The sequence below is a fragment of the Ptychodera flava genome, chromosome 4, assembly GCF_041260155.1.
Source record: "Ptychodera flava strain L36383 chromosome 4, AS_Pfla_20210202, whole genome shotgun sequence".
NCBI classification, from domain to species: Eukaryota; Metazoa; Hemichordata; class Enteropneusta; family Ptychoderidae; genus Ptychodera; species Ptychodera flava.
In genome coordinates, this window is record NC_091931.1 from 36,308,690 (window position 1) to 36,332,942 (window position 24,253).

Here is a 24,253-nt window from a genome sequence, read left to right on the forward strand (position 1 = left end):
TTTGCCCAAATAAATATATCAAAAACGGATTTTAGTGGCACAATTGTTTTTGCTGCTGTTATTGACAGAAAATGATGTACATTGAAAACCTACAATATACCGGTACATGACAACATTGTGCTCGAGATTTGATCAGACTCTGGGGTCTAGGTACCTTGAACTTGTTCATCCCCAATTGCATGTAAACAGTCCACACTAACTATTGATAACAATGGGCTAGTGCCATACCATGGCTGTGAAAAGCTTAATTCCAATAAATTGATTATACAAGTCATTGACAATGACATAGTCCCCACTTGTAATAGGAGTATTAGTCTTGATGGGGCAGGGAAATGTGGTCATTAAGGAGTATCACTGGAGTATATATGTTGAGATCTATGGGCACATAGGTCTATGTCATTGTTCCCAATTTGAAACACATGAGGCATGTCTAAGTTATGGTTCTAAATCGGGAAAAAAGATCAGACCTCTAGCTGTATTGGCCAGCCAAGAAATACATATGCGCATAATAATGAGCTACAAGATGTGACATCTTAAGGTCTAATATCCTATCAGAATTGGAGGGTATAGAACTTGTGGTTACTGAGTTATGCATATATATGTATAATCAAGGTCAAAGGTCATAAAGTCACGTGACATTTTGAAAAAAAAATTGTATTGCTAATTAATCCCTATATGCCAAAAATCAGACCTCTAGCTCTATTCCCTTGCCCAGAATTAGATGTGTGCATAATTAATGAGGTAAAGCGTGCGTTGTCATAAGGTCTCTCATCCTACTAAATATAAAGGACATAGCACTTGTGGTTACGTATTTATCGAAATAAACGTATATTTCAGGTCAAAGGTCATCGAGGTCACATGACATTTGGTCAAAAAATTTCTATCCTATAGTTATCCCTATATACCAAAAATCAGACATCAAGCTCTATGGGTTTGCTCAGAATTAGATATATGCATAATTAATGAGGTACAGTATGAAGCATCATAAGGTCTCCCATCATACCATATATGAAGGGTGTACCCCTTGTGGTTACTGAGTTATGGACAAATATGTATATTTGAGGTCAAAGGTCATCGAGGTCATGTGACATTTTGTCAAAATAATTGTATTGCTAAGTTATCCCTATATACCAAAAATCAGACCTCTAGCTCTATTGGCTTGCTCAAAATTAGATATGTGCATAATTAATGAGGTACAATATGTGGCGTCATAAAGTGTCCCATCATACCATACATGAAGGTAGTAGCACTTGTGGTTACTGAGTTATGGACAAATATGTATATTTGAGGTCAAAGGTCACCGAGGTCACGTGACATTTTGTCAAAAAAATTGTATTGCTAAGTTATCCCTATATACCAAAAATCAGACCTCTAGCTCTATTGGCTTGCTGAAAATTAGATATGTGCATAATTAATGAGGTACAATATGTGGCGTCATAAGCTGTCCCATCATACCATATATGAAGGGTGTAGCACTTGTAGTTACTGAGTTATGGACAAATATGTATATTTGAGGTCAAAGGTCACCAAGGTCACATGACATTTTGTCAAAAAAATTGTAGTGCTAAGTTATCCCTATATACCAAAAATCAGACCTCTAGCTCTATTGGCTTGCCCAAAATTAGATATGTGCATAATTAATGAGGTACAATATGTGGCGTCATAAAGTGTCCCATCATACCATACATGAAGGTAGTAGCACTTTTGGTTACTGAGTTATGGACAAATATGTATATTTGAGGTCAAAGGTCACCGAGGTCACGTGACATTTTGTCAAAATAATTATATTGCTAAGTTATCCCTATATACCAAAAATCAGACCTCTAGCTCTATTGGCTTGCTCAAAATTAGATATGTGCATAATTAATGAGGTACAATATATGGCGTCATAAGCTGTCCCATCATACCATATATGAAGGGTGTAGCACTTGTGGTTACCGAGTTATGGACATATATATATATATTTGAGGTCAAAGGTTACCAAGGTCACGTGACATTTTGTCAAAATATCTGAGATTTCTGCGTGAACGGATGGACTCAAGGATGGACTCACGGACGAACATGACCCAATCTATAAGCCCCCTGGACTTCATCCGTGGGGACTAAAAACTGTGTCACTGCATCCTTTTTGCAATATGAATACGATGAGAAACTAAATTTTTATTTTTCTTGGCCTTATACATGGGAGTCTATGGACTGCCTTATACGTGGGAGTCTATGGACTGCCTTATACATGGGAGTCTATGGACTGCCTTATACATGGGAGTCTATGGACTGCCTTATACCTGGGAGTCTATGGACTGCCTTATACATGGGAGTCTATGGAGACTGCCTTATACATTGGAGTCTATGGAGGTGAAAACTAAAAAGTCCTCTAACACGGCCAAATTTGATCGCATTGTGTAACAAATCGACGTGCATCTGTATGGGGTAGGGTACTATCCTTGTGCAAAGTTTGAAAGAAATTGACCAGGGCATGTCTGAGATATCTGCGTGAACGGACGGACGCACGGACACACACACGCACGGACACACGCACGCACGGACATGACCAAACCTATAAGTCCCCCGGACACCCTAAAAATTAACTGGGTTACATCAAATTTATCCTTTTGTATTTTATTTGTCTATTGTGTGATTTGTGGCAGGAAAACAGGGTTAAAAATTTACAGTTTTCACAACGGATTTTGAAAACAGAAAATTTTGAATTCACTTTAATTATGAAACAAGTTGATCTATCTGTTGAGAGGAAGGTATACATTTGGCAATGTTTAGTGTGGTTATATCCCTTCAAGATAGGGGATCAACACTTTGAATAATAAATTAGAGTACTAGCTCAGCACCGCCTACTCATCAGCTAAATGGAGTGATAATGAATGGATAGCTTTGTCATAAGTTTATAATGCTCATCTCATTAATTTATACCGGTAGGAAAGATAGATGAATAATTTGGAGTTTTTTGATAATTCATAAATGCAATAATACCACATTGTAAGCATAAAAAGCCGATGTAAAATTAATGTGATACATTATCAGGAACATGCAATTACCAGGGAATTTCTAGTTATTTTTAAAGTCTTCAACATTCACCAAAAGAGTATATGAACCACATTATTGACTTTACATACATTTTGTTTTATTCAACTGCTCAAATGCCAAATAACAAATGACTCTTTTTTGAACATTTCACCTTCAGTTTCAATTGATGAAATTTCATGACAGAAGTTGTCAACTCACTTTGTAGTTTGGTCCTAGGGTGTAAATGGCTTCAACCTGGTGTGGAGTCAGCGTATCACTGAATAGATACACAGCTGCTATCTGACCACAGAACACTCTCTCAGTGTCTGCAGTCGGTGCCGAACCTAGAAAACACTTGTCGAATGGCTGCAGTGAATGTAAACAAAACATAGAGGAGTTGAACATTCTGCTTGTAAATCAAAATGACCATATCTATGTATGGGCAGTACTAAGAGCACCAGTGCAAGTTGTTTACCTATCCTATTAGCACTGACGATTTGAAATGCAAGGAATAATCAGTCTATGATATCAAAACTTTGCAGAGGAAACCTGAAGTCAATTCCACACTCGGTGAATGTCACACGGAAATGAATGCTACATCTTGAAGCAACTCTCCATCTAGATCATCTCTAAGTACATGTAGATCATCTCTAAGTACATGTAGATCATCTCTAAGTACATGTAGATCATCTCTAAGTACATCTAGATCATCTCTGAGTGTCAAAGGAAAAAGCATGATCCTTCTTCTAGAGTCACAGAAAACACTGAGGGCAGTACTCACATCACTAGTGTTGACAAACCATGCCATATCTGCATAGGAGACTAACTTTCCATTGACGTAGCAGCGGATTTCACTGCTCCTCCAACGACTGTAAACATGTACTATTGTAACCATATACCACTGAACAAAGAAATAAAAATTTTGAAATTAACATTATGCTTCTCCAAGTGATATATGTAAGTGTGACTGGAGCAATGAGAAAAAATTTCATGTAAAATATTGATGATAAAATTTTGAGAAATATGCAGAAGTAAAAATTCAAAGATATTGGTATAAGTAAAATAAGTAGCAATAGTAATGGTGGTAATAAAATATTAAAGTAAAATTTTATTGGTCATTCTATTCCTTTTAAACCACACAAAGTACAAAAGTTCTACATAAAATATCAGGTATAAGTGTTTCTGTTCAAAAGATATATGCATGTATTGGGATGGTAACTGACCTTTCTAGGCTGGAAGTCGAATTTGATACAATGCTGAAATCCTTTGTTTTTACTCTTCATGGCAGTGACCACCAGACAAGATCCCATGAAATGGGCAGAGTATCCAACCCCTTTACTGGTGCGGAAACTACAAAGGCAGAAATGAATGCATGCAGAGTTAAAAGTTGGAATTGTTGAACATATGAATACGGACATGTTACAACTTCCTTTGAATTATTTTGACAAGTCTGGAATCAACAACAGCAACAGCGCTTATTTTTCATGTCTCTTTAAATAAAAAGGAGATTGTTGAAAAAGAAATGAAAACTTAATGATACTACTTTCAACCACGCAGTGGTCCAATACAGTACAGTTAATGAAGACAGGTTAGGATAATGAAGAAATCTGATTTCTTTCACAACCACCTGTTGATTCAAGCAGTCTGAGAAAGGACATCTGTCCCTGACTTTCAACGATGCAGTATTGCTCAAAAATATGACAAACTCTGAAAGAGAATGCCACTGATATAGGTGTATTGGATAATCATAAAAGCGCAAAGAATTTGGTGATCTGACAGAATTGATATCAGTTTAAAAATATGATCCTTTAATTTTAATTTTCTGCAACCTTTATTTTCTTGTAGGTTTAATTGGAAAGCTGCTGGCATACAGTAAATTATGCTTTTGCAGTGAGAATGGTACTGCTGTTCCCCTTAAGTAATCTTCACATCTAAAAATTTCAGTTTGCACTCCATCTCAATGAAGGAAAATAACTTTTTTGTGTCAGTATCAATATACAAATGGATTCTAAAAACAACACACACACACACACACACACACACACACACACACACACACACACACACACAGAACAAACATGACGTTCTGTTTTGCTTCATTATATTCTGTTCTCTAGCACTGTACAGTATGAATGTACCTACCAGTAGAGATAAGGTTTGACTCTGTCTATGTTAATGCTGTTGATAGGATCCAACCTGAACCATGTTGAAAAAGTGAATCCACTTTGGTAGGGCCATTTTGCAATGGGAGGCAGTGCCACGGCCTGAAATAATACAGATAAAATTCAAAACTTTACATCATCACCAACATCAATGATATAGTAAAGCTGACCTTTACACTTCAACACTGTCAATTGCACTGGTTTTCTCTTTTTTCTGTTTGACTTCTTACTTATTCCAAAGATCAAAATAACAAGAACATAGAATTTTACTTTTTGACACTTTGCTGTAAAATAATCAACATAATCTAATCAAAATACAAGAACACAGAAACATCAAGATAATAAACAAACTCCAAGCAAAGCGATCAATTTGCTGCCGATCATTTTGAGATTATGAAACGTTCATTAAATACTGATTTATTTCCAGCTTTTGTATGAGGTTAATACTGAATAAAATTTCCACGAAGACACGGCTATCGATCTTTTTGTCATTTTTGAAGTCCTTCACTGATGACCTCCCTCTTGTAGACAGTCAAAGCAGGGTTGTATAATTTCCTAAGTTCAGTGCAGCTAATGAAGATTTTATCAGAAAGGAAATTTCATCCACAGACCTAATCAATTTCTTTAACAGAAGAGTCAAAAGGTGACCTTTTTAATGCATTTATATGATGTGTCTTGTATAATGCATTACACAAGGGGTTAAACTGTATCAGAAAAACTCATCTGAGAAATCTGAAAATAAGTTTTTGTCCGTGCTCTCATATCTCATCTTTTAAAATCTGTCTTTTCCAATTAACAATCAGCCACTGTGTCCTTTGATACACAAGATGAGACAAATCTCAACCACTTAACACAGAAACAAAGAATATTGAACAATCATGTTTTTTACTCAAATAAAAGGCTTGTAGCCGTAGCTGTTGAAAAATTTTTTCGGCACTTTTGTTTTCAAAGACAACTACAGTGTCTTGTTCTACGGTACTCTGAAAATTATGTTGAGATACACAGTGTTGACTTTGTCATCTCAGCCTGTATATGTGTAGACTGCATTATTATAGTTGACAAGTGAATTCTGGTCTGCACTAGAATTCAAATGTATACAACAGACGTATAGATGCTGTACAGACAAGCTAAATAACTGGCGTTTCAACATGCTTTGGGAAATAGAACAAGAACTTGCAATTGACGTACAAAGGAAAAATAGTGAAAAAAGTATCAAAATTGACAGCTAAAGGCCCTTTAATACTGACTTGAGCCAAATCATTTTCTGTCTAACACATCCACAAATAAATAAATACTGAAACATGATTTTAACTAACGAACGAAAGATAAATACTGTGTAAAGGTATGTGCTAATCTCCAAGGTTTGTATTTAAGTGCAATTTCAATCACATTTTTCACAAACAGTGTTTTGATACTAAGGTTCCCTCGGGTGTACCAAATTGTACAGAAGAAATTATATAGTCATAACAGTCTGTTTCCTAGATCAGTTAATTCTGCTACTTACAGCTCCGTTTTTGCCTGGAAAGCTAAAGAACGCATCAGAGCCATGTCTGAGTGGCATCTGACGCAGTATCTGTAACAGTTTTGATGCGTGTCTGGGCTGTAAAATAGAAAAAAATGTTCATTCTGTTATACACATATGATAAGCCAAGTTACAACTCATGAGCACAAACCCATGGAAACTGCTATTTCACTCCACAATTTCATTTGGAACTCATCATTTCACAAATTCAACTGATTACATTAATTTTTACTGCTGGCAAGAGGATTCAACCAGCCACATATAGTCATTTCTTTTTTTACAATCTGACAGTGATGAGACTGGTACCAGACATCGACCTTTGACCCAATGTGAACTGAACTTTGCCAATTAATTTTTCTAAATCGTTTAACAAGGTCCCTGTACAGAAAATGTGAAGTGGTTACTTAATCAGACAGATAATAGCTATAAATATTACACATCAAAATTGTTAACCTCTCAGTGTGATAGCAGCCTATATTGGCATCTACAATCCAATAATGTTTTGCTATTGGACTCAATTTTATCATTTTCAACTTTACAGCTGCTTCTTTGTAAATTTACTAGAAATTCAACATTACAAATTCTCAGACAAAGTATCAAAAACCCTATTTATTTGGACAGGTCACTATCAAAGTCATAAACAACATGTACATGTGTTTAACTTAGTTGACCAAAAAATTTCTTAAAATATATATACATTATTCAACTATCTGACCCATATACCCCTTGCACCAATAATGATATGCGATATGTGTACTAAATATGCAAAATATTATTACGGGCACCCTCTACATTGATTAGCATACTTCAACTATTATCCTTTTCCTATCAAGTGTGAATTCAAAATCATGTACCGAAATAAATTATGCATAAAATACCAGTGCGGTGTTTACACTATTGAACACTATATATCTTGGTATTATCATATATGCCGCACATCTTGAACAATTACTCTGTAAAATGTACGTGTATGTGTGTGTATGTTTGTATGTGTGTCTACACATATAAATCTTTGAATATTGTGCATAAGGCCAGAGTAAGTAAACTCTTTGCTTTACGTCCAATCAAAATTCTGAAAGGTAGGCATGTAAGCAGTTAAGAGCATACTCAATCAAATTACACAAGCTGAATTGCACATGGAAAAAAATTTGACACACAGACAGACAGCTCTTTTTCAAAAGTCACTAATTATGCAAATTAGCACTAATTATGCAAGCCACACCTAAAACAATGTACGTGCATATGTATGACATAGTGTATTATCCTTGTACCAACTTTGGAAGGAATTAGCTCAGGTATGTCTAAGATATCTGCGTGGATGGACAGACGAATGCACATACACACCCATGCACACATGGTACCCAAACCATAAGTCCCCTAGCGTTCGCCTGCAGGGACTAATAATACCTAATCATTGTTTATCAGTCTACACTTGTTTTACCCTCTACATTTTTTCATGTGCAGTACTTTCCCCTTCTTTACTTAAGATACTTCAGCCATATTGTGAACACATGGTGTACCATAGCGGTGTTTTCTCAAGGTGACCATAAAGAACGGTAATTTGTATCCCATTCAACTAAAACTGGTAATCTGACATTTGTAGGAGTGACAAATAAAAGTTCTAAAAATCTACATAAATTTGCATGAATTCGTATTTTCTTACAGTATTGATATCATGGAGGTAGGAAGGAGATGACATACAATACCTCTACATATCATAATTAATGATAAGTAAACGCCTAGACTCTAATTCTAACGTCAAAGGTAAAACAAGGGAACACTGTCCTTTACAATTTTAGAACTATACTGTGTCATTTGAATAATTTCCAAAACCATTATCCTAATTCCATATTCCTTGACTGTATTGTCATGATAATTTAAACAAAGTATCCAAATTTTGGCAGCATTGTTTTAGTTCATAATGCCGTATATCAGCCTGTCAATAACTTTATCATTAGAAACATATCGATTTGTGATTTCACATTATTAAAACTATATTTGTGCATGAGGTTGCAATCCCCATAACTTCTATATTTTCATGCTTTTTATAGCACCATTTAGGCTGCCTCAACAATTTTTTTGCACTTCCTTTGAAGACATTGGGCGTCAATGACACAAGGTTGCATTCTAGATTCCACACTGCTGATGTCATAATACTGCAAATAACACCATGTAATCAGGTATATTTTGCTGAAGAGGCATTTTACCCACAATCCACTGCTGTATCAACAGGGATGACTCAGCATGGTGAACATTTTCACACTGTGAGCATCAATGATATTTTAACAATCAGCAAAACCTCAAAATTCACTTCTGAACTGGATTTTTGAGAACAAGAGCTGTGGTAAACATCCATTAGAACTCTGATATAATTATTTACCATTTTTCTTTGACAAAATTACTTTAGGAATGTCTGTGATGGAAGGAAAGCCTTGGGCCTCATCCAAACTTTTGAACATTTTATGTCAGAATTAGATGAATAGGTAGCTATACCCAGAGGTGATGAAATTTTCACTTTTTAAAAACATCAAATGGGGAAATATATCTTACCCATTTTCCTCTATCTCCTTTCAAACGACTGAAGAAGAGTTTGAGTTCTTTGACAGTAATGCTGTAACTCGCCAAGACACCCAACATATCAATGAGCAGTTCTGTAAATAGAAACAATGTATTGATAAATTCATAGTTTAATGAACAAGTTTAAAAAGACGAAAATATTTGCATCAACGACGCCAGAAGACATCAATATTGACTGAAAAAAATTTCAGGCAGCCAGTATTTTAAGTGAGAGCTTCAACACAGCCTGGGGTGCATGTAATGGATTTCTGAGATGGCAAACAGAATCAAAATTGGCGCTGACGGCAAACACAAAAAATGCATTTACAAAAATACTGCTCTTAAAGTATATTCAAGGCCGCAGATGGAAGATGTAAAGAACTGTCAGTATTTTTTTGTTCAGTTTAAGTGAGAATTTTGTCCAGCACTGTGTGAAAGGAAGTAAACATGGTTGAAAGGGTGTCAGAATGGTGGATTCCTACGTCAATGTAAGAGAAGATGTTACTCCATGTGAATGTCAACTACATCTACCATGCACACACTGCAGCAAAACAGGAAGCTATTTTTTTGGGCTTTTTCTTTGGGGTTCTTTAACTCGATACGGAAAATGAAAACCTGAGAGTGGTGTTTATTCCTTGGAAAGGTACGACACAGCTGGATATCAATGCACCCTATTCAATAACCTCTTCAGATATCTGTGCTTGAGGTGAGCAATCACTTCTGAACGGCCGAAAGGCCAAGGAAGTGTGTGTGTGTGTGACATGATACCTGAGATGATTTCATCAGCGTCTTGTAGTCTTTTCAGGGTGTGTTCTATTAGACCGACTTCTGTACAAGCCTGCAGGTTGATTACACTCTTTCTGATGATGGCAATAAACATGCTCCAAATCTCAGCCTGTCAGAGAAGAGATACCGCCATATGTGAATGTCTTCTAAATTCTGCTTATTGTCATGTCGACTGTTAAACACATACAAAACAAATCATTATTATACATCTGTGTCTGTAACCTATGGAGTTTCGTCGTACAGTAAGTTTCAGTATAAGAGGACACAGAGTTGCATGTTTTCGTATTACAGAGATGAATGGTTGTTTTTCTTTCTCTGTATTGTTCACTTTCATTTGTAACACATCTTGATGTACCATACCATACTCTCTGTTAGTATGTGTTGAGTAAATAAAGATTGATTGATTGATTGAATAGCTTTGACGCGGAGTACAATAACTTTTGGTGTTATTGGACGCTATTTGACCTTTGACCTCAAAACACATTTACGTCAGCGCAGGGAAAAAGGAGAGATGATTTTAAGTTTTAACATAAAATATACTTCTATACATTCAGTACTTTACAACGTTAGTTGTGGTGAATCAAAACCTGTGAATTCGGGTGAAATTATGCTGCCAACCTAAAATTTCTACCAGGTACACTGCGCTGCGCAGGTTTGAAATTTCGTTCTGTGCGCTTAGTGGACGCGCTGCACGCGTTCTCAGTTTGCTTGTGATCACTCAATGCAGTGCAGGATGGGCATCCCAAAAAACGCTTTAATTTTGACTTTTTTGCGGTAAAATTGGACTAAAAAGTATACAATAATAAGGTCATTCACAAAATACGCGTCTCGGACAATGCCTCCGCTGCACGATGTGCTCGGACATAAATCCCTGTATTTTGTGAGTAACCTTATAGTATTTCATTGGTGTTCTTACGTTGTGTATAACCTCAAAGTGCTTGTAGGAAGTTGTAAATGTGTAACGTTTACTGTAATCAAAACACAATATTATTATATCAAAGTTTAGGTTCACTGAGCACTCACTTCCCCCATGACAATCCAAATATTTGAATGTTATTCATTTAGCAATTTTTCACACATTCACTTACGCAATGATATACCATGTCCACAGACCATAATTGACGAAAGCAAACTTTGCACAACATAATGAAAGAGGTGAAGCCAAGTAAATTATGGAGTGCAAAGTTTGCTTAGGTCCATTATGGGCCGGGAGGGAATACATTATTATTGATATTATTTTATAGTTTTGGCAGTGCCTGTGAATTTGTAGATATAGAAGACTTCTAAGGCACAATTCTAGATAGTCAGATACATTACAGTAATAATCTGGGGGGTTAGGGGGGTGGGGACGGGAGGGTACATAACAATATTCACTGGTTATGACGATGCTGTACTATAATGTTGGATAATTTTACATTTGGATTAACTGAAGTGTATCAGTTTTGCTCATTTACCGGCAGTGTAAAAAATATTCCATAGAACATAAAACACCCTTAGACTGCAAATCATTGATAACTTTTCACACATTAGGTCATATTTGTCTGACCATCTGAAACCATGGAAACAGCATTCTTTCACCCTGACAACTCTGTCTTTGAAGAGATATGATATACACATTGGCAGCATACTGCACATCACTTGTCACAAATTGTTACTTCAACAGGAAATCAGAATCTTGAATATTGAACAGTCTCTAAGATAAGCATTTCAAATTCTCTAATTATTCTAAGTGAAGTGGGTACCATACATGCATATACTGTACATGGGTTAGGTGTTCAATAATATACACTGCATGGTTATGCTTTAACTTAATTGAATAACACTGCTACCTTTATTTTGTAGTTAAAGGAAATGACACCACTCAGGTTTGATATCAACCTTTCTTGACATTATAAATGATTGAGCAGAACAGTCAACTTTAAGTTTGTAAATCAAAAATACAGGTACAGCAAACTGACAAATCTAATTTCAACGATGATAATTTTATTCATATCCAAGCTGCTAGCAGAACAAAGAAATGAATTGGTCTAGTCTGTTTAAAATTTACTTGGCTTGAATCATAGACAGTCGAGAAACTTCTCTACTGTCTATGCTTGAATGTATAGTTCAGTTTGTGTTTTTGCCATAGATTATGCTGTTCCTAGCAATACATGTATGTTCAGTATCATATTACCTAGAGCTGAGAGTGACTTCTTGCACAATCACTGATCAGTTGGCTTTTAGTCCCTCACCTACGGTAGAGGGACTGAGCCTGGTACAAAGTCCCAGTGTGATTCTAACTACTCAATTTTCTTTGTAGATTGTGCAAGAATTACTCATGATTACAACCTGAACATACAAACCTGAAAGATGTCAACCTGGGAACTTACAAACCAAATTTGACAGCTTTTAGACACTCAGTTTCAGAGATCATTGAAAATTGAGCCAAAATGAGGGAAAAATGGCCTTAAAATGACACAGCTATGTATTTCAGCACAATTTGAACAAATCTAATGTAAGTCATACCAAGGGACATGTACCCTGGTACACAAAATATAAAAGCAATGGGTTTAACCTGGAATTCAAATGGACCATGGTATAAACAAAACCACATCCACAGATGCACACAAAAATACACATATTTCTATATGCTTTTGTACATGTGGTTGTGTTTGTATTGGAATCACTTCTCTTGGGTGTCCTGAGTCTGTAGATCTTGTGTTCTCTTTATTCCAGAGTGGAAGCACTGGACTTGCCGTTTTCAAGAAGAAGCTTTGAATTTGAATATCAAAAGGTTTTCAAGCCGCAGTCTGTTTATGACATCCAAGTAAAAGCATATTTTCAAAAAACCTGGGATTTGAGAGTTGACATGAATATACCACAGATATATGATAATGAAAATTATTACATGCCTACAGTATATCAAACGTGGCGCGTTTAATATAATTCAATGGTAACTTGTTGATGACATCACGGCCACATAGTCATCTTTTCTCTGAAAGTGAAGTGGAATTATTTCCAACTTGACAACTTTGGGATTGAAAAATGTTCAAATTACATATTTTACATAGGAAATCCAGATTTTAGAAAATTCTGCATAAAAACATTGACAAACTGCATACCGGGAACAGTAATTTCAGTATATTACTGCGCCATTCAATGATAAAAATCGTTACATTTTTTTGACAGATTTTTGTCTAAAATGGAAAGCAAGCATATGATTGTCATTTGTTAATAAACCTAAACATTTGGAGTGAAAACTATGTAAGACAAGGCATGTAGTACAAACATTATAGCCCAAACAAGAGACTATGTATCCTCTAGGCAGGAGACCATTTGCCCTCCAGGCAGTGGCCAAATGGTCAGCTGTACCTCAAGCACATATACATGTAGTCCCTTTTTTGGGCAATAACATACATGTGTGGACATCATGTACATGTGTTTACCTATGGCAATTCAAGTATGTCTGCAATGTCAGATTTGTATGAATGCTTCATTCTTCATCAAGGCCTGTTGTCAGACTGTATAAATATCAGTGAATTATGTGCTGTCCATGGCTCAATCTTCTATAAAATCAACTTTTTATCAAGAAAAGGCAGCGGACACTTGTCATAGACTTCTCCCTCAACACACCTTCATATCACTGATCTGCTACATTATTGTACTTCAGTGCATGACATTGAGAACCAGACTAGGAAATTTGCTTTTCATAAAATATGCAAAGGCACGACTCATTCTGGCTTGCAACAAAATCGTTCTACATTAAAGTGATTGTGTGAAATAGCCTGGAGATATTTTCATTGCAAGTGAAACGCTTGGAGGGAAACTTTAAACACTGCTGTTGACGATATTATATTTTCAAAGGGAAAAGTCTCATAATAAATTTTTCTTCAGATTTATCAGAAATCAATAAGACACGATGAATGCGTCTGCCTCAGTTTACAAAGCAATGAATTATCACATTTACATTGTTGATATAGTAAAAAGCTTGATAAAAACTTCATCAAACTTTGGACCATTGATACATGGCATTCACTTGTAGGCCTGCAGTGAAAACATAACATCCACCATTCATCCATATTTGGTAATTTCACTGCTGTAAATGATGGCAAAAGAAACATAAAGGGGCTGTTGTCTTGCGAGGTGCCATTTTTTAATAATGCTCCATTTGTTAAGTTACCTTGAAATATGCCAACACATTACTTTATGAATACTGGCTGGTATGTGAAGCTCTATACCCCGCTCTATACAAATCAGTTTTTCTGACGTCGACACGCTACTGAAGATGAAAAATTGCAAACCTGCGTTTCTCCGGGAATGCATAATTTTGTTCCCATATCCTAGAAATTGTTAAGACTTATGTCTCTGTTTCTTTTGCTTGCAAAAGTTCAAGTGATGTTTCTCCGACAAGTAGATCAGGTCATCTGTGGTTGTGCTGGCAAAATTTATCAAGAGACTCCTACAATAAATATTCTATTCCAAGGTCTCTGAACCAGTTTTTAAGTTGTTAAGTTGCAACTGTTCAACAGCTGACACATTTAGGTTATTATATATATATATATATATATATATATATATATATATATATATATATATATATATATATATATATATATATATATATATATATATATATATATATATATATATATATATATATATATATATATATATATATATATATATACACACACACACACAGATATCACAGATATCCTCATGGGAAATTACAAAATTACAGTACTCAATGCTAAAAGCAGAAGGTTATAAATAATAAATTACACACACACTTAGAGATACAATTTTGTCAATGTTCTCTGGTCTCTAATAATGCAGTGTACAAACATCACTGAAAATTCATTGCTGACAGTCAAAATACATGTTGTCCTCCGTCCACCTGGGCAACTTAACCCTGCTACATATATAGCCTCTGTAGTTCTTCAGTATTGGTCGGAGACAAACTTCTGGACTGAAACTGAATACCCTGAATGTCTGTGACTTGAGCTTGTTCTTTCACTGAGTAAACTGTTTCAATGTAGCGATACATTCTATTCCAGTGACAGGTGCCTTTCAGGGAATCAACAGTTCAAAGTGGGATTAACTAAATGGTCTAACATTACAACTGTAATTGGGAGAAGATTGTGTCCTGTCAGTGACAGGTAGACGTATCGGTGTGCACAGCCTATAGGGTCTACTGACTTTTGATCTGATCTGTAATTTACGTGATACTTTAGGGTAAAATAGGGTAAAAAATTGTTCTGGATGTTATTTCAGTTGAGCATAATCTGGGATACAAACAGAAATTTTGCTGCATTGACAATTTATATGCCCGTTGTTCCGAGTTGCACATCAAATACCACATCTTCACATAACTTGTACAGTAAGCAATGATGGATTGCTATGAATGATGTTGTCATTATTGTTGCTGACAAAGTGGCAACTTGTGAGCAGAAACTGTGAGGGTTTAGTTTTAGATAAACTTGCAATGGGTCTCTCTTAAGAATATGCATGAAACCATGGTAACTATTTTCACTGATATAAATTACTCAGCAATTTCCTTTTATTTGCTCACGTGTTCACACACGTGAGCATATGGTTTAGCCATGTCTGTCTGTGTGTGTGTCTGTATCCCCATTATCTCAAAAACGGCTGAAGGTATTTCAGTCAAATTTGGTAGACATCTTCAGAATTCAAATGGCTAGAACTGAAAAGGTTTTGGTGGGCGTGGCTTGCATATTAATGAAGTTATCACAGTTTTAATTTTTCTGATACATGGTAGTCTATGGGAAGCCGGTATCTGTGGTTTGAGGGCGCTATCCCCAAATTACACTCTGGCTAGAACGATGCTGAAGTTAGACTTGGTTTCGGATTCGGTTTCGGATTCAGTTTCGGATTCGGTTTCGGATTCGAGTGACTGAAAGAAATTTTTCAGCCGATTAAGTTATACTGTGGAATACTTGGAATTTTATTTGCTCTGGAGCTGGAGGTCTGATTTTTGGTATATAGGGATAGCTTAGCAATACAATTTTTTGACAAAATGCCACGTGACCTCGATGACCTTTGACCTTGAATATACATATATGTCCATAACTCAGTAACCACAAGTGCTACACCCTTCATATTTGGTATGATGGGAGACCTTATGACACCACATCCTGTACCTCATTAATTATGTGCATATCTAATTCTGAGCCAGCCAATAGAGCTAGAGGTCTGATTTTTGGTATATAGGGATAACTTAGCACTACAATTTTTTTGACAAAATGTCATGTGACCTCGATGACCTTTGACCTTGAATATACATATATCTCCATAACTCAGTAACCACAAGTGCTACACGCTTCATATTTGGTATGATGGGAGACCTTATGACACCACATCCTGTACCTCATTAATTATGTGCATATCTAATTCTGAGCCAGCCAATAGAGCTAGAGGTCTGATTTTTGGTATATAGGGATAACTTAGCAATACAATTTTTTTGACAAAATGTCATGTGACCTCCATGACCTTTGACCTTGAATATACGAATATGTCCATAACTCAGTAACCACAAGTGCTACACCCTTCATATTTGGTATGATGGGAGACCTTATGATACCACATCCTGTACCTCATTAATTATGCGCATATCTAATTCTGAGCCAGCCAATAGAGCTAGAGGTCTGATTTTTGGTATATAGGGATAACTTAGCAATACAATTATTTTTTGACAAAATGTCATGTGACCTCGATGACCTTTGACCTTGAATATACGTATATGTCCATAACTCAGTAACTACAAGTGCTACACCCTTCATATTTGGTATGATGGGAGACCTTATGACACCACATCCTGTACCTCATTAATTATGCACATATTTAATTCTGAGCCAGCCAATAGAGCTAGAGGTCTGATTTTTGGTATATAGGGATAGATTAGCATTACAATTTTTTTGACAAAATGTCATGTGACCTTGATGACCTTTGACCTTGAATATACGTATATATCCATAACTCAGTAACCACAAATGCTACACGCTTCATATTTGGTATGATGGGAGACCTTATGACATCACATCCTGTACCTCATTAATTATGTGCATATCTAATTCTGAGCCAGCCAATAGAGCTAGAGGTCTGATATTTGGTACACTGGCATAAGTATTTGATAGAAGTTTTATGCAAAACTACCAGGTTGAAAGGATGACTTTTAGTACCATTTTAACAAATGTGCCAATTATTCATTAGGTAGGTGCAGATCTAATTTTTCTCTTTGCTCTAATGCTGCCACTTGTGTCGAAACCCGGTCATCGCAGCGATGTCTGTCTGTCTGTCTGTCTGTCTGTCTGTCTGTCTGTCTGTCTGTTGGTCCGATATCTCTAAAACGGCTGATCAGATCAGAATCAAATCTGGTACATAGATTCAGTTAGCAAATGGCAAGAACTGATTATTTTTTGGTGGGTGTTGCTTGCATACTTTTTGCTCCTTTGCATAATTAGTGATTTTAGAAAAAATGGATATACATTAAAAACGACTTCACACAATTTGATGAGATTTGCTACAAATGTTGATCACACCAAAATATATCAGCAGTGGGGACCATTAAGGGGTGACATGAAAGATAGTTGCTAATTTGCATATTTTATGAGCTTTCCTAATTAGGGATATATTTCTGATTTTACTCGATCAAAATCGACCAAACTTGGTATGTATATTAAAGATACTATGATGTAACATTATTGAAAGTCATTGAACAGTTTTACTTCAGCCAATTCCGAATTTGCATATTTAATAAACTTTCCCAATTAGGGATACATATCTGAATTAACTTGATTGAACTTGTTGAAACTTGCTATATACATCAAAGATACTGTGATATAACATTATTGAAAATCAAAAGACATTTTTACTTCAGCCAATTCCTAATTTGCATATTAAATAAATTTTCATAATTAGGGATATTTATCTGAATTGACTTGATCAAAATTGATGAAACTTGCTATGTACATTAATGACACTATAATACAATATTATTGAAAGTCATTATTCCAGCTAATTACATATTTGTATACTTCATGACCTAATCGACGGTGATTATTGTTCATTATGTTGATCATAATACTTTCAATGAAGTTGCAAACATGTGCAAAGGTTCAAGTTTACACATAACTGCAATATATAATGAAACACGTGAGCATTTTCAGTTCATATCTGGTTTAATAATGGAACAGTCTTGTTATTGTCATTTAGAAAAGGAGGAAATTCACACTTAGGAAAACTTTCGGGCACAATCGACCATTATTCTCACAAGTATACAACATATTGCACATGTTCTGTTTGTCTCTCACGTTAACTGACAAAGATACTTGGGCTGTTTCCATGGTAACATCCTGCCTGTCACCCTACGATCCCTAAGATTCATTTTTTTTACAGGGCCAGTCATACATGTAGCCTTGGATACTGAGATGAAATCAGTTCCCACTGAGACAGCAACCATGATGAAATAGAAGAACCCATCCCAGAAGACTTAACTTTAAATCTTTGAGGTCAGGAGGTTAAGCTTATCTGTGAGATGCGTGCTAGATGTCTCCGCCAACACAATAGATGACGCTGTACATGTCATTTATGTGGAGGGACACGATTTAAATGTTTGAACTCAGAGCAAGCGTGATAAGGTTGTTTCTGGCATGCTGTGAGAATAAATTTCCTTCAAAATCTTATAAAATTATGATAAAGAAATCGCATGAAAAATACTGCATCTTCCGTGAAGAAGCTACTGTGACACCAAATCTTCTTTCAGGGGAAAGTTTGAAAATGTCAGAGATGTAGCAAATATATTACAAAGGTTTGACAAATGGTTTTGAGTTAGGGAACAAAAGAACATCACTTTTGTTTAACGTCTGACCATTATCTAAATGCACTGTATATCACACTAGTAAAGAAACACATGCACATCTCTCAGAACAATCTACTTAAGTTATATTCACATAAATGTTGAGTGACTATATGGCATGTATGCAGAGATTCTGATGATGAGAGAATTGTTAGGAAATTTGCCCTAAAAATAGGTAACGGTTAGGACATTTTATAAAATTCCTGATTTGACACAGAAGGTTAATTAAAGCAGTTTGGGTCACATGATGAGCCGTTTGATGAAATTACCATAAGAGGGAACCAATGGGCTATATTGTGACAAATTCCAGCAGTTTGCTGATGTTCAATAATCTGAACAGTCAGAGATGACTGCTGGTCAGAAAATGTGAAAAGAAGAATGAAGTAAAAGAAACAGCACTGTGAAAAAAGTAGTGTAACACGCTTTGTATATGTAATCCATGACAAACTTTCTGCAGGTAACCATAACTGATCATATCTTGATATTACAGTTGATGTATTCATAAGTCTTTGTCAACTGTCCTGGTGCCAATTTCAAAACAGTGTTACATACACAAAAGTATGTACATATCAGAGAAATGTTTGATTGTGTTGGTGTATAAACTTTTACATGTCATTTCCTGAATGGCATAATAAACTTATTAATATCAAATTAGTTTCACAGCCTCACTGGCTACATGTGTGGCAGCTTGCTGAGACTAACTACTTAGCAATCTGCAGCATACTTTGTGCCATGGCGGTGACCCTTGACACAGACAGCCAGTGTGCACTACGCACATGGCCAATGCTATACATGTACCATATATGTTTCATGCATTCAGAAACTTGTATAATTTCTCTTAAAAAACAATATTATATTCTTCAAAGACTCATAATCTTACCTGTAATGTAACAGTGCAGTGATCAAGTAATTCAAGCATAAATGTAACATTCTCTGGCTCTTCATATGAAGTTCACTTCCATATCAAATTCGCCACCAACAAGCTGAAAGAGTACATAAACAAATATTTGAGAAATCGGCTGATAAACAATTATTTGCCATCAACTAGCTCATTTTGCAGTTAATATTTGTCAAAGACAAAAACAGAGGTTTTGTTGAACTATAATACTGATAGTGGTTGGTATGTTACCATGGTGAGTATCGCCATGGTCACAGGGCAATGATTATTCACTCAGCTGATAAATCACATGAGAAGCAGTGAAACGCTATAAAGCACACAAGTATTCCTGCTAGACACCATGACTAAAATGACTGCTTTGGTCAATTAACAACATCTTCAGCATTGAACAATACTGCATAGGTGTATTTCACTGTCTCTGCAAACAGCAGATACAAAAGTATCAAGTTTCTCTCAGTAATTTGTCATCCTCAAAGGTAAATCACTTGAACGCTATTACATTCACGCTTCAACCAACAACGGCTCTTCATTAGAGAGGACAATTCTTTGAAATCCTGTACAGGAATACTTTCAAGGGAAATTGGACGTTCGGTCTGTTTTAGTACAAACAGATCAGCTTCCCATTACAGAACAATTTACATACAGTTTGCCATTTGAACAATCAAAGGACGTCAAATCAACTTTTGTGAAGGTGATCTGATGAAGGTCACAGCAGCGAAGCATTCTAATGTGCAGTAAGCCACAGGTCTTAGGGCAATGGAGTTGATATATATGTATACATGTACATCCAACAGGGACTACCTGCTTGAAAGCTGCATTTTTTTTTCAATCATGCTGGTAAACTCCCACTGCATTCAATGACTCATTGAACTTTCTAAGTTAACATCAATCAGATGCATCCCAGGAGACGCTGGGTAGAACAAGTTGTATGGAAGAATTCCAGATCTCACAAAGAGAGCATAGCTAGGGTACCCTATTGAGTATAATATTGCTAAGTTATATGCCTGGTTTGAATATTGACTTGGCCATGCAGTTGATCTCCTGTGCAACCGGATATAAATTTGAAATTACCATTTAGCATATTGGATACCTTTCTTTCTTTTATGTTGTACAATTACATATCATTTCCCATGTCTGTATATATATTACACTTGGGGAGAACTATTTGAATTCTGGAGGATTTTAGGAAAAATAAATTGTCGGCAGGTGATGGAGAAAAAAAATGATTTGATCCTGTAATGGCCTGAGAAAAAACTGCATTTTCGCCTGCATATGGAAAAAATTTCATGCAGGACTAACATTACTGTTGCTGTCACAGTGACAGAAAAAGACAATATGCTGCCATACCCATCCCCCCCCCCCCCCCCCCCCCCCCCGCCAACTATCCAACTTTTCTTTTTACAGGAAAGAAGATCCGAAGAAAGTTTTCAGCAGTTTATTAAGGTGATACTTCTTAACACCTCGTCAACACAAATGGTGAAACACACAAGATTTTGACTACCAATCAACACAGAAATATGCTCTCCAATAATAGAACCTGTACAAAAGCGATACACATACACATAAAACCTATCAAGCTAGGGGTTCATTACATTTTTATCTTTTTTCAATTTTTGTATTTTGATCTTTTCTGCTACAGCATGCTGTGTACTGCAATCATAGAAATCCAATACTCATATCACTACCAGATACAACTTGCTGTTCAATATATAAACTGAAAACACAATGCACTTTTAAAAATACTCCAGGATTACCCAATAGAGGATCTATTAAAGAATGGCTTTTTCTCTCTGTCACTCACTCACCGATGCAGAGTTTTGCTTACTTCAATGATGTCATAATTGATTTTTTTTCAACTCAATAATTTGTTGATCATCTGGAATGAGGGCAACTCTTAAACTCTGCAACCCACGACTAATCAAATGGGAAAATTGATGACATGACTGGTAGAGTGTTTTGGGTTTTTTTTCATTCTGATCGTTGGGTACTAAACATTTCCCCAGCACAATCAATTATTCACTTGACTCTATGACACAGCTGAGTGGAGTTACTCTACCTTGCTGAATACCAAATGAATGCTGAGGGAGAGTTTTGGAGCAATTATATGTAGGGAAAGCTAGGTCATATTAGCGGCTGATTGTCACAGCGTGAAGTCACTTCCCATCAATCCGTTTGTAATCAACCATTTTTTTTCTGATTAAGCCTTCTGTACATCATGAATTGTGAGGGCATTATCTTTTTACTGGCGCCCACACTTCAAAGAGAATTTCTCATTCACCACTCCCTTCAAGGTCATGATCAATTTCAGACAGTGGTGAAAAGAGTGATGCTGCCCTCTAGAGTTGACACACCAATCATCAGTGCTATGGTACTTGTATTGACATGTTGTGTAACTCTGTACAGACAGATTACTCATATTTGTTACATGCTTGTAAGTGTCCATTTTAATTTTGTCTTGTATTCTTCTTTCACTGCAGTGATGAAACAATACTACTTAACATATTACTGAAATACCATTAGGTTTTCACCATATATAATTGCCATAAAATATTACAGATTCAGAAGATCAACAAGAGTACTAGCACAGTAATACTCTTGCTATGAAGTCACAGCATCACGTTTGCTACACTGCAATTCAAAATTACCTGGTCGCAGCACTCACTGGTACATACAACATGGCTACCGCAATACAAAGTCATTCACACCGCAGCTATAACAAATGACCATTATGCCCGCCATTCTGTGAAGCTGTATGTTTCCTTAATTAATCATAACTTACACACATGCAGCCAACATCCACGGGAAATTCCAATGAAATATTGATAGCCAATAATAGCCAAGTATAAGCAGTCACAGTGGCACAGATTATGCTGGAGGATATTGAATGTGGTCTAATAGGTGCCGAGTGTGGTTTTAAAATGCTGCCTATAGCTCTAAATCATGCATGCGCTAATGAAAGGCCAACTCCCAGTTGTGGTGAACACATAAACTTACATTTTCTAAATTTGCCTGCACACAACTGTTTCAGAGTTATGTAAGTGTGTGCACATGTTTCATATCAAATATAGTTTTTTGTCTCTTTTATTTCACTTTTCTTTTTATTCTTTAACCAGAATCTCAATTTTGTTGTCAAAATATCGATCATGAGTGGATTATAATGAGCCTAATTTCTGTTGAGGTTGTTTGTTGCATGTTTATTTTCACGGAGGTTCAAAAAACAATCTTCTTCAATCACTTACAAGAGAGGAGAAAGGTTCGCCACATCCAGAGTGTCACACCTATTCAACGTTATTTTAAAATAGTCAGGAAAAAGTAGCATTATAAAGCTGGAAATCAATACATGAGACACCTGGCACTGACTAAAATGGCAAACATGCCTTTCCGCTAAAGTAAGAACTTCAAATCTTCGGAGAAATGAAACACGGTATTTTCATCAACAGCAACATTTACGCTGAGCTTCCAGGCAAACCGCTGCACTTTAACTTTCAAAAGATCACAGAAGGGCAGTAGAACACCTGACGGTCTTAACTTTAAATATCATAGAAGGGCAAGGAACATCTGATTGTTTCAACTTTTAAAATATCGTAAGAGGGCAGTGAACACCTAATGGTTTGACATACTTTCGTCAATCCCTATGTGTCGTAAATTATGTGGAAGTATCACGCTAATGTGATTGGACCAGAAGCTACTTTCTCTTTTGATCACCAGCAAATCAGCGGAGGTCACAAACAACAAAAGTATCATTCAAATACAATTTTGCATGTAAATACTGTAAAATCATTACTTAAACAGTGAGTTAATTTCACTTAATTTGCCAGTAAAACAATAGTATCTATTATTACTTAATTTTTTTCACTGGGATTTAGCAGACTTAATCAGTCGCAAAAAATAGGGAAATCAAATTCCGGTAAATAATTCATGATTCCATGGTGCCCACCTTCAAACAAAACAAGACCTGCGGCATGACACAAGACACGCATTTTAAATGCAAATATGACAGGAGAGTGACTACTGCAAAAGAGAAATTGTCAGAAATGTGACAGTGTAACATAGTTAGAGATTATGTCTTAATAACTCGAATTCAAAACATCCAAAATGGTAAGTAAATGCAAAAATGACACAGTTGATACCGCTTTAAATCAAACACAATGGTACGGCATGTCTTTGCTAACAGCAGGACACCTGGGTCATAAACTGTATCATAGTACACCAACTACTGCTACTGTAACAGCGATCTGCAGTTTTCTCTGAAGAAACACATGACGCTACTAATAGTGCATACAGATAGTGACAAATGTGTGAAGATCAGCTCACTAAAAGACAATGGAAGATTGAATTCTTCATAAAAGAGAAAACTATTTGACGATCAATTTTAATATGGATGTAAAAATGTTCCAAATAGATTATACCGGTAGACTGATCAGGGCAAAATGTGAATGGATAGATGGACTGCTAAG

At 36.0% G+C, this 24,253-nt stretch overlaps 1 protein-coding gene across 1 annotated transcript in view; it reads right to left on the reverse strand.

Annotated features, from left to right (window-relative positions):
* The window catches only part of LOC139132260 (neurobeachin-like), a 240,835-nt gene that overhangs the window by 151,365 nt on the left and 65,217 nt on the right, over positions 1-24,253 (reverse strand). Inside the window, 9 exon segments of the mRNA XM_070698649.1 lie at positions 3,238-3,384; positions 3,800-3,919; positions 4,242-4,368; positions 5,161-5,282; positions 6,685-6,780; positions 9,253-9,353; positions 10,027-10,153; positions 19,779-19,842; positions 19,844-19,881. Of these exon segments, the coding sequence (XP_070554750.1) occupies positions 3,238-3,384; positions 3,800-3,919; positions 4,242-4,368; positions 5,161-5,282; positions 6,685-6,780; positions 9,253-9,353; positions 10,027-10,153; positions 19,779-19,842; positions 19,844-19,881 (942 nt within the window).